At 37.6% G+C, this 12,426-nt stretch overlaps 1 protein-coding gene across 1 annotated transcript in view; it reads left to right on the forward strand.

Moving 5' to 3' along the window:
• The first annotated feature begins 257 nt into the window (after positions 1-257).
• The window catches only part of NUP133 (nucleoporin 133), a 32,535-nt gene continuing 20,366 nt past the window's right edge, over positions 258-12,426 (forward strand). The window contains exons 1-12 of the mRNA XM_054162252.1: positions 258-488; positions 2,500-2,618; positions 3,389-3,492; positions 4,492-4,599; positions 5,502-5,633; positions 7,329-7,499; positions 8,114-8,269; positions 8,357-8,427; positions 8,972-9,119; positions 10,001-10,148; positions 10,950-11,107; positions 12,218-12,309. Coding sequence (XP_054018227.1) covers positions 304-488; positions 2,500-2,618; positions 3,389-3,492; positions 4,492-4,599; positions 5,502-5,633; positions 7,329-7,499; positions 8,114-8,269; positions 8,357-8,427; positions 8,972-9,119; positions 10,001-10,148; positions 10,950-11,107; positions 12,218-12,309 — 1,592 coding nt within the window. The 5' untranslated portion in view covers positions 258-303. The remainder of the gene's footprint in view (positions 489-2,499; positions 2,619-3,388; positions 3,493-4,491; positions 4,600-5,501; positions 5,634-7,328; positions 7,500-8,113; positions 8,270-8,356; positions 8,428-8,971; positions 9,120-10,000; positions 10,149-10,949; positions 11,108-12,217; positions 12,310-12,426) is intronic.

The raw sequence follows: 12,426 nt of genomic DNA on the forward strand, positions 1-12,426 counted from the left end.
GAAAAATCTCTTTTCTAAGGTGCGTGCTTAGTACTGGTGCAGCTATAGTAGAAATGGGGCGGTTCTGCCGTAACGCTGGAGTCTGTAACAACCACGAGGCGGGACACTTCCCGCCGCAGGGTTGTACGAAGGCGGCCAGCAGGGTGCGAGGGACCGGGTCGCGCTTCCCTAGGCACTTGCTGCAGCGCTTCTTCCGCCCACCGGCAGGAGCTGCGCCGCTCTGAGCACGTCCCCGCTGGAAGTGACGTACCGGCCGGCGCCCGGCGGGAACCCAGGGCCTTCGCTGCTGCTCCTTCCCTGGCCATGTTCTCTCCGGCTCCTTCTTCCCCGCGCACCCCCGGCGGGTCGGCCCGCAGGAACATCGGCAGCGCCGCTCCCAGCCCCCTCTCCCGTCCGGGCGGTAGGAAGAACCTGTCCGTCGTGGCGGCAGCCGGCTCCCCAGCGCTGTTCTCCCCGGTGGCGCGGAGGAGCGGCTCCCTCTCGGCCCGGTGAGTCCCACCCTCTCCGCTGTTTGCTGTTTGTCCTAAGTAATATCATAGAATCGTAGCACGGTTTGGGTTGGAAGGGACCTTAAAGATCGCCTAGTTCCAACCCCCCCTGCCATGTGCAGGGACACCTTCCACTCGACCTGGTTCCGCCAACCTGGCCTTGAGCACTTCCAAGGAGGGGACATCTGCTGCGTCCCTGGACAACCTGTTCTAGTGTTCCACCACTCTTACTGTTAAGAACTTCTTTCTAATATTTAGTCTGAATCTACCCTTCTCAAGCTTGAATCCGCTTCCTCTCGCCCTATCACAAGAAGCCCCTGTAAAAAGACCCTCCCCAGGCTTCTTGTAGTTCCCCCTTCAGGTACTGGAAGGCTGCTATAAGGTCTCCCCTGAGCCATTTCCTGGCTGAGATTGTACTGTCAATGCACTTAAGCCTCTGGTGGTGTTTTTTGCTTGTTTGTGGGTAGTTATTTTGGTTGGTTGGTTTTTTAATGGCTGTGCAGAAGATTATAGAGACCAGTACAGATTTATAGAATGAAAACATTACTGCAGTGTATTAAATCAGCCTTTCTTTCCTCAGTATTGTTTGCACAACAGTAGACCTCTTCCTCATACTCCCAGCTTGATTTCTTCAGGAATGTCTGATAAGGGATCTTTTAAAAATATTTAGGGAAATGACTTACTGTTGCCTGGATTGTATTCATAGGCTTTTTTTTCCCCCAGAAAATTCTGACAGAACTCCTAGGCATGATTTTGTATTAAAGGAGAAAAAAAATAGTAATCTGAATTATCAATCATTTTGCTCATTTACTTTCCTACAGCAGTAGTAAGACTTCATTAGTTTGGGATTTCTCAGATGCTCACTGATTCCTTGTAGGATATTTGATACACTCTGTTCTCATGGTAGCAAAGTCTGACTGAAACTTTTTATGGTTTAATGGTTTTAAGGCTCTTTAAAAGTGTTATTGTACATTAAAACTGTTAATATATGTAATACCACGTGTTCAGTGTTACATCTTATTAGCATTTTAATTCCTCAGATTCCTCAGATGTATCCCTGGTATAGAAGAAACATTAAAATAGTAAGAATCTCTCTATTTAAAAAGAAGGTAAAATAGTCAAAGTTCAGGCATTTTCCACCCCAGTTTACCCTCTTCTCCCTTCTGTATGAATGAAAACTGAGATTTAACATGAGCCCCCAGATCAATTTCAGAGATGCTTAATCTCCTTTCTCAGGAGCAGCTATTTGTTGTTGAAATAAACAGAACTGCTAATTTTCAGGTTTGGGGAACTTTTACTGTGGATCTGTTTAATACAGTATTTTTTCAGCCCGGGTGTTAGGGTTGTTTTCTAACTGTATGGAATCATGTTTTGGCATTTTCTGTTGGTGAGGTTTGTGATAACATTTTACTTGGGAAGAGAAGTAGAGAGAGACCAGCATCTTCTAAAAGCAGAGAAATTTACCCACTTAGTCATGTTCAAAAGGCAAAACAGACCTATGCTGTTAAGCAGCTTTTGTAAATTCTATCACAAAACAAATAATGGCTGAAACAGGTAAGAGCAGCATTCCCCACAGTAAAGCAAAGACAACAGAAGTGTGAGCTGATGCTAGTTGCCACAGGGGTTCAGGGTGTGTGCTGCTCACCAGTGTGAGAACTGGGGATGGAAATAGGCTCTGCAGTCTTTACCTTCTGGTGAGCTTCTCCTGGCATTGTGGATAGCTTTATTCTATAGATAGCCAGAATGTAGAGAAGTTGAACAGTGATTTTGTTGCTGGCAGAGGAATGCATATCTAGAGTCAGTTCTTGAAAAAGTAAAGGAATTTGATGACAGTTAACAGTGAGGAGGCCACCAAATTGCTGCCTCAGATGGTGCTCCCAGAGGGATAACATCTATTTTACATAACCCATTTCATATATCTATTTATGAACAGATACTAATGAAGTAAATGTCTGATTAAACTGATCAAGAAACAATAAGAGGCTAACTCTAGCTTTTTGATGTCTTTAAGAGCAACTCCTACCAGAGTTATCCAGCATCCCTCAGCAAGTGAGACTATTAACTATGATGTTAAAGCTTTTGGATCCTCTCTGCCCGTTAAGGTTATGGAAGCTCTGAAGAAGGCTGATGGTATGAACTGATCTTATCTGTTATTTTTCTCACCTGTCAGTTTTCATAGGAGAAATGATAACACATTGATGCTATTTAAATGCAGGCTTTGTAGTGTAAACTGAAATGTTTGTGCCTTGGTTTGAATCTGACTTGGTTAACTGTGTAACTATAATTGTAATAACACCCATGTGAATATGCATGCATGTAAACATCCTTCAGTTGCTGTCTTAACCAGTATATCCTAAAATCCAAGGTTCTAAAGAAAGCCAGTAACATTGTTTTTTAGTAGCTTTTGTATATTGGTTCTTTCTCACCTTTTTCACTTGTTTTGATTTTGTTGTGTCCTAGAGAGGATGCTCTGTTTTATTAAAAACTATTTTTAAGCCATCTTTGTTGTCACTTCTAAAAGCCCTAGTGATACCAACCTTTCCCTAAGTTCCAGAAATTTATCTCCTATGCAGTTTTTCCTGTGGGAACCAAAAATGTGTATCTTAAAAAGGCCCTCAAAAATTGTTGAGCAATTTACAAAGCTATTAGTAATCTGCTGTAAATTGATGGAAATGGTTTCTAGGATTGTCTGGTTTATCACTCTCAAAGCTGAGTTTGTTAAACGGATTTTTAAACTATAGGTAGTAATTTGGTATCTTAAATAGATGGAAATTCTGACATGGAATTTAGTCTAATAGAAAATAAATATTTGAATTTGAGAATGAAAGTGTATGGGTTTTAAGGTCACTCTGGAGTGGTCTAAAAATGTAAATGCTTTTTCAAAATTACTTTTTGTGTAGCTAATGACCAGCTGAGTGTTCAAGTGGATCAAAGTGGATGGGCCTGGCTAGTCCATAAAGAGAAGCTGATTATTTGGAAGATTGGTCAGTCTCTAGTAGCTAAGGTAACTGAAAGATCAAGAAAAAATTCTGTAATTTATGCTAGTTCAACAAGTTATGGGTCTTATAGAGAGAGAGTTTCTTGATAAATTAATGTTTGTCTGGTTTCCCTCAGAAGCAATAGAGGTTGTATGAAGTTATACTAACAACAATACCTGAAATTCAAGCTTTTGAGGGAACTTAGTATTTTTGTTTTAATTGTGACCTTAATAGTAAGGTTGATCCTTTACATTTTAACAGGTGTCTCCCAAGTTAGGCAGTTGATTACAGATTGATCTAGATCATTCTAGGACTGATTTTCAACATGTTGACGTTAAAAAAACATTTGTTTCAGTTGTGTTGAACATAATGTTTCATTTTAGATTTCTCATGTCAAAAATATTTTGAGAGTTTTTCCCCTTTGGGGGCATGTTTCTTTCAGCATCATTTCAGTGAATAGCAAGTATGGTAAGAGGAGAACCTGTAGTGACAGAATCAGTGTCTTTCAGTTAGTGCAGCATATGTTAATTGTACAGATTCTGCACTTACAGTGGAGTGCTAGGTGTATGAATTCTCATACTTGCAGAGAATTTCAAGTAATTAAAGAAAACCTTGGAGGGGAAGAGGAGAAAGGAGCATTTCCCTTCTCCATTCTGGTAGTACCTACTGTGATTTCTCAAGCTCTCATACTTCAATTTTGTTTTGCCACCTTTTTAGGCATATTGTATTAAGGAATGATCGAATAATTTCACCTCTGAAGGAAATATCATGGTGTTGAGAGTCACTCAGAAGTAACTAAAGAAAAACAGTAGTATTTGAAAATGTGCAAGTAGGTGTTGCACAAGCACTCTTGCTCTTGTGACAACTATTCTGAAAATGTCTTGTGAGATTCTTTTGGTTCCCTTATGCAGTGTCTGGGCTAGTTAAAAATCAGTTTTAAGCAGAATCAAAAAGTCTAAAGGCTTAGTGGCAGAGAATAACTTTGGCCAGTCTGATATTTATTATGACATCTTTCTATTGTACAGCTATCTCAGTGCAAGGAGCTGCAGCTGCCACCCAGTGACTTCCAGTGGAGTTCTAGTTTAGCAGCTATAACTTGTCTCAGTTCCTCTGGTGAAGCATCTTCTCTGCAGGTGATCAGCTTTTAAATCATAGTGTTTAAAAGTACTTTGAACGTACCCTATTTCATTGAAAACCGTGTTTGGTGCTGCACTATCTATTAAAGATCAGGATTGATAGTTTACAGTAAGTACATTTGAAATAGACAAAATTCTGGTGGTCTTTTCCAGTTACACTATTTATAGATTGCAGGATCAGGTTAAATAGTAGTTTTCCTAAGGATTACTTTATGTGCTTTTGTAACAAACATGAATACAGTAAACTAAGAGGCATTCTCTTAACAAACACCAAGCACTGAAACATTCAGTCTAAGCAAGTACAATTTAAAGGCATGCTGTCTGAAAAAGTTTTTCAGCGGTGGCTTAACTCATGTGGATGAGTAGCAAACACTAGCACCCTCCCTTGGCTGGTCTGCTGTGTTTCATGAGTCACAAGCTCTAATGTAGGCACACTGTAGCCTTGTGTCTTTATGAAGAGAACAGCTGCTCTGTGACTTGATCTTTTTCTTAATGAGACTAGAGCAGTTTCTGTGTTTCAATTGTAGTGTGCATTTTAAGTTTTACATAGTGTAGGTTATAATCCTTGGCATCTGGAATTCTCCAGATGCTCTTTTCTGTCTTGTAACTAAGTTTTGCTTGCATTTCAGTAGTAGACCCTGAATTATCAGCATCAAGAACCAGTAGAAAGTATTGTTAGCACAATAAGAGAGTATAGCATTCTGTGCACATATTGAGTTATGCTACAGAATCATTTCGCTGTTCAGTTTGAGGTTTGTCAGTGTGCATCTGTATGTATTTACTACTTTTTTGTGTGGTTTTCATCCACAATCTTGATATGTAAAGTAATGTTTTAGCTAGAGCTGCAGTCCAATTATGGTTATCTTGTGTGTTCCATTAATTGTTTTCTCACTTTCAAGTCTCTGGCAGTAATGGTTGCTACCAGCGAAGGCTCTGTGCGCTACTGGCCCAACCTTGCACATGAAGGCTCCTATACAGAGACTTTTACAGACTTTGGAGGCTGTCTGTGCAGTTTCCTAACAGCAGTAAAGGTACAGTGCTGTATAAAGTACTAGTTTAATTCTTAATTTAAAAACTAAAAAGCATGCTCCACATTATCGATCCTAAATCTCCAACAAATGCTGCACCACATGCTATCAAACATTCTGATGAGTTACTTCAGAGGTCACTGATGAATGTGATGATCTTACATAGCACAGATGACAGGTAGTCACAATAATGTTGAAGTTGGGGAAGCATGCAGAATTTGGCCATGAAGTGACAGGACTGATTTGGTACCTCAGTCTGAGGGGTGTCAGTATTACTATTGTGATTGATTCCAGAGGTACAAATCCTGTTATTAGAAAGAGAGAACTAATTCCTCTGTATCTGCAGACCACACACTCAGCATCTTGTATTTTAGCCCAGTTGTGACTGAATTGGAGAGATTTCTGTATGAGAGTAATTAACAAATACATTACAAACCGGTCTTAGAAATTCTGGTTTCTGATGTTGATGTGCCTAACTGAGGAAAGTTCAAAATTCAACATAACACATATTGGAATATATGTCGAATTTTTGGATATGTTCAAAACTAATTGCCAATTCAAGTTACATTTTTGTCTCAGGACTTCTTCAACATCTGCTGTTCGTACTGTGCATTATAAATATTATTCTAGAATATCAGGAAACTTGAGCAGAATCCTTTAATTAGTACTTATTTTGCATGAAGCACAAGACTATTCACATTTTCTTAATGAAAAGGTAACACTTTCCTGCTACAGTTTATATAACCTTGGTGTGCCTTGTTGGCATGGACTCATTGGTCCCCTATGAGTGACCACACATCACACTATTGTAGATTATTGGTCCAACTACTGATGACACACGAGGTTTGTTGATGCAGGTGCGTGTCCTGTTGTCCCGAGATAACTTACTATGTTTCTAGCTACCAGCGTCTTGTTTTAGTTACAGTGCTGCAGGCACAGCACTGTTTTGGCATACTGGTAGCTGGCTCTGCACTTACACTGAGCATGGCCTACCACCATGTCAGGCTCTCAGGCCTGCACTGCCAGATTGCTCACACCGCTCGTCGCTGGTGTTCCCACACTTTCCATCATTAGATTTCAAGGATTATGTAAGATTTTAGTCCTGTTCTTAAACTAAAATGGAGTTTCATGGATAAAATTGTCATGCAATGCTAAGAAAATGAGTCTCTGCAAGTGCTATGTAGTGGTCAGGTGTTGACTTTTTGACATAACCAGAGGGAAGGTTTGTTACCTGATTCATTTATCCTGTATGATAGGATGTTTAAAAAAAACCCCAAACACCACAAGCAACAACAACAAAGTTAGTGTGCTGAATAACACAGGTTTTAAATGCACTCATGGAAATTTAATGTCATTCATTTTTAATTTATCATATAAATGTTAGATGTAGTATTACCTGTAGAGAGTGATTAAAGATACCATTTAAAACTTTTTAAAGTATACTGTGAGGTCTGTGCTGCACTGATTCAGGGAAGAATGTGGAAATTCAAAAAGGGAAGAATGTGGAAAATTCATGTAAGCAGCCTTTTTATGTGATAAATGCTTTTCAACAGAAGGTTTGTTGTTAGCTCTCAAGTGCTATGGATTTCTTGAATCTTGTTTAGGGTTTATGAGTTGACGTAATTTTATCTGACAGTAGAATTGGTTCAGGAATGTGATTCTTATTTTCTAATGTAGTTGCTTTTTCTTTTTTGTTAGGGAGGAAGCTTTATTTTATCATCTTCCAGAGGCCAGCTTGTTCGATTGATTCCGGATAGTTCTGGCAAGATTCATCAGCATGCCCTGCCACAGGGTCAGGGCATGTTTTCTGGAATTGGTAGAAAGGTTTCTTCTCTTCTGGGTATATTGTCTCCTGGAAATGGTGCTATGGTGAGCTTGAAAAACTGCTGTAATTTTTCTCTGTAATTTCTAGCCTCAGTATTTAAGAAAGGAAAGAGAAAAGACTGTGTAAGGATGTATGATAACCAAAAAACAGAGACAAGTTTCAACTCATTTATGTTACTTTGAGAGAAAAGCAAAAACTAAGTAAATGTTTATGCTTTGTTAAGGTGAATGCTGACTTGCTCTTTAGATTTGAATGAAAGGAGACTTTAAAATAGAAATACTGCCTGGGGGATATACAACGGTTCAAAGTCTTTCCTGATTGCTACTGGAAGAAACTAACAATAGCCTGTAATTTTACTTTACTGATTTAGGGTTACTAAGGGTTGGGGACTGCAAAGAGCTTTGTTAGTGAACTTTGCAGAAGTTAGAAGACAGTATGAAAAACATATTTGTTATAGATGTTCTTGTATCTATAAAACAAGAATTTTCTTGGAAGGCATCTTTTAGTGTAATTTGTGTAGTTTCCCCAAGGAGGTAATTCTTTCTTGTCTCTTTGTTTCTTTGTTTGTTTTTGTTTGTTGGTAGATTGAGAGTGGTATAGATTGTATCCAGATATTGAGGCTGTTCGTTAACTCTTTTAACTTCTGGTTTAAATGCAGATTTCTAGTGTTCTTTGGGATGGAGAGAGATCAAGCTTTTATATGCTAACAAATTCAAACCTAAACAAATGGGAGATTGATGATGCGTCAGAACGTTACATTCTCAGCTGGGATATCAATAGGGTCCTGAAAGAACATATTACAGATGCAATTTGGGTAAGAGCCAGCTCACCTGGAAAGGGTTGGTTTGTTTGTTTAGTAGTCTATTTATGTATAGTTATAAATCAGATGCATTGTTTTTAGGGTTCTGAAAGTAACTACGAAGATATTAAAGGAGGAGTAAATATACAATACATGGATTTGCAACAGAATCGGTAAGGAAGTGCACTTGTGTCTGGTAAGATTTAAATTAATGAGATAAGTGTTGCAATTTTTCACTTAAGTACTACTGTTGATAAAATAAGCACGTCTTATTAGCATTAAGGTTCTAGTTATCCATCTTGATAAGATTACAAATTCTCCACCTAAGATTACATTTTAAAAAGTGAAAGAAATTATTCTTACCAGATTTGAATATTTGTTTTGTCTTGATATTACAAAGATATCAAAAAAGATAGCAAATAAGCAATTGTAACTTGTTCCAGCAAATACAGTGTTTTCGGTGTCTCTTGTATTTAATTGCATAAAACCACAAATGCCTTGTTCATTTTTGTACTGCAGCGTGAATATTGTTAATAAAACAGTTTGAAAGATCAAATACTGCAGTCTCTTTCCCCCAAAAAACCAAACAAACTGCCAAACTGGAAAATACTTATTTGTGATTGGACTTAAATATATGGGTTTTGTGAGTGGTAGAGTTTAAGCAAGTAAAATAGGTAGTAATCATCTCTTAACAGTGTGGTATCTGTTGTTGAATAGTGATGGACTGGTGATACTTGCTGCAGCATGGCACCCTGGAGATCGTCCGTGTCTTGTCTACTACAGTTTGATAACAGTAGAAGATAAAGGCTACCAGATGTCTGATGATGTTGTTGTGGAGGTCACACAGTATAATCCATCTTTTCAGGTATGCAAATGAAGGCTCTAAAACTGAATTAAGGAAGCACAGTGTTTCAGAATATTCCTGTACATAGATGAGTACAAGATGATGTACATAGGTGATACAGGTTTTTTGTCTAAAGGGAAATCTAGTTCTCCGTATTAAGGTTGTTCTAGAAGTATGTATTCATAATATTTTGAGAAAAATGCGTGCTAGTATCTGTTAGTGTTTATTAGTAACTGTATACAAAGTTTATGCTTAACATATTAATAGTACAAAATGAACAAGCCTAAAAAAAGAGAAGTCTGAAGACCTGATTATTTCTGATTTGTTTTAATTTTTGTGCTGTCTGTGGAAGTTTCTACAGACTAATTTTACAGTATACTTATACAATCCATTTAGAACAGATTTCAGACTCAGTTGGGACTGTTGTAGCAGGACAAAGAATGAAGAGTCTTTTGTTTTGGTCTTTGTTAGACAGCTGGCTTGCTGGGAGAGGACATATTGGTTATCCTTAGTTTACCTCCTTTGTGTGATCTCTTCTGAAAACATAAACTTTGGCATTAACTTCCTTTGGTAAATTTCTTCATCTCCTTCCTTTCTTCCTCTGTAATGGCATCTTAACACTGAATCCTAAGGTGGAAGGAGAGTGAAAAATATGTAGAATAATTGACCTGTTTACTTATGTCTCCATGTGAAATTAGCAAGAATGTAATACTTGTGGAAGAGAAAAATAAATCGCAAGTTCATGGCAAATTAAAAGAGGTTTTCAGGTTTAAAGTTATATATAGCTTCTTCTTTAAAATGAAAACAAATTTAGGCAACTCAAATTAGCCTTTAAAATACTGGATGTTTGTTTAAGGTTTTGGTTATGTGTATCTGATACTGTTCATGTGTAACACTTCCAGTCAGAAGAGGAAGTGGTGTGCTGTCTGATAGTCCCAGATTACTTTAGCCATGCTGCTTATCTCTATAAAGAAGATGAAGTGTTTGCTTGTTCCTCTGGAACTGGAAGAATTTCTTTACCACAGGAGAAAATAATATTTGGCATCCAAGGTAAAATGCAGGAGAAAAATAGTCATTACTTTTCATTGATACTTTCTGAATGAATCTTTTTACAGTGTTTATATTTCTTGGAGAGCAAAAATCTTGTTTGGACTCCTTTTTATCTTCATTAAATCTGAAATCTTTCAAGATTCTCATGGGTGTATGAAGAAAGCACTTATGTAACATCCAGTATTTTGGATGAAATTGAAGTAGATTCCCACTTCTTGTGTATGAATGTGTTGGGGGGGTTGTTTGTTTGGGTTGGTTTGGGTTTTTTTGGAGGGGGGTTGGTTTTGGTCTTTTTCGTGTTTGTTTTGTTGTTTAGGGTTCTTTTTCCCCAGAATTCACTGAGGGTTTGTGGTGCTGGTGGTTTGTTTTTTTCTTTCCCCCTCAAATTTACCTTTTATGCTGAGGCTCAGACTAAAATTCATACTAGGTGCCTGTGTCAGATGCCTCTATGTATGTCATTCTTGATCTTCAGAGGTGTTTTTTAAGTGGAATGCGCACATCAGCCCTTAGGGGAAATTCTGAATGATCTGAAGGGTTTATTTTTTTTCCTTAAACTTGCAGTATCTGGAAATCCTGAGCAGCAAATAGTATCCACAGTTTCTGTAAATCAGGTGCAGTTGTCAATTGCTGTTTGTGGGTTCCTGACAAAATTTAGTAATTATCTATGAAACATTTTGTTCCTGAATTAAAATGGTATTTGCTTTCTTGCCCTTTTTTGCTTTCTTTTTTTTTTCTCTCTCTTTTTTATTTTCCTTTTTTTTTTCTCTTTTTTTCCTTTCTTTCTCTCCCTTCTCATGTTAGGAGATAGCATTTTAGGGGCAGGGTCCTGTACCAGCCTCCCCATCTTCTTTACCAAAAAAAGTGGGCTTATCACAATCTTGTCTAAGGAAAACATTTCTGTGCTTCCTGAAGACCTTGAAGATTCTCTGTGCTCTTCTGTTGCTGGACCAAGGAGTGAGGTAATGGTTGTTTGACTGGCTAGTTAAAAAGTGAGGGTGGAAATAAAATGCTTTTCTGGCAATTTTGGGTTTTCACTGTGGAAATCCTGGCTTGTTTGACTTTTAAAGTTCCTTTTGTTTGTTTGTTTGTTTTTAATAGACTTTCAAACATATTTAATGAAGTCAGTTTTCAAAAACAAAGAAATTTTGCAACATCTGACAGTTGGGATCTCTTTTCTGTTTTCCCTTCTTCTGAGGATGAGATTTCTATGAAATGTTATTGTTTTTTCCTGTAGATATATTATTATATGTCACTAGGCCTGATTTAACACTACTGCAGACTGCCTTCTCACTTTTTGATCAGAATGGTTTCTTTTGAGTCTAGTCCCTTATGCATATAAGAGATACTTTTTCTTACCACACTGTGAAGAGCCTGGAGGCTAAGCTGAGAAAGGCTATGCAATTGTTGTACACAGTTTCAACTCTGTTGTTTGTATATGTGTGTATGTATATTTTTATGTAGACTTATATAAACAAATGAAAGTATTTTAATTTTGTGCAATGTGCATTAAGCTCCTGTTTATATTGGACACATTTTAGTTAAAACATATGTGCCCTAGATTGGGGATAGACAAAAAAAACCAAAACAGTTGCTATAGTATAAATTAGAGAGTATTTCTATGGAGTAATAGTGAGTTTCAATCCTTCTTATAATTCAGTCACCTCTTAAATCAGTTATGGTGACTGCTCTGAGGGAGCTATATTTTTCTTACTGAACTGATACCTAGTTAGATTTGTTTCTGCTTACCCTGTTTTTTGCAGGTGATAGTGCTTACAAATACTCTTATAAGTTCTGTCAAAAACACAATTTGTGAACGTTAAAATATTTTAAATTACCATTGACAATTTGACTGGTTAAATAAGTTGGTATAAATTCCTTTGCAGTTTTGTCAATTTTAGCAAAATTGAGGGCAAACCACTGTATGACTTTTATTGTGATTTATCTAATGGCTTATGTTTGGCTTAATAAAGACAACAGTTTCCAGTTGGCATTTTTATTTTACATTTGTTGTTGCTACTTAGAAAAGTTGTTTTAATTTCATAATGAAGATTTTTGTTCTGTATTTTCAGAGTCCTGTGTTTGACACAACCAATAGGCTAGAAATTGCTGCTCAAGAGGATAAGACTAAATTACTGAAATCTGCTTTTCTACATTACTGCAGGTAGAAATTGCACTTGATCTTTGAGACTTTGTTTGCTGTTCTTGAAGGTACTCTGAGTGAGGGGTAGTCTTGGTAAAGATATTACTGCGCTGGTTTAATTAAAGCCATTTTAATAAC

The sequence above is a fragment of the Dryobates pubescens genome, chromosome 6, assembly GCF_014839835.1.
Source record: "Dryobates pubescens isolate bDryPub1 chromosome 6, bDryPub1.pri, whole genome shotgun sequence".
NCBI lineage: Eukaryota > Metazoa > Chordata > Aves > Piciformes > Picidae > Dryobates > Dryobates pubescens.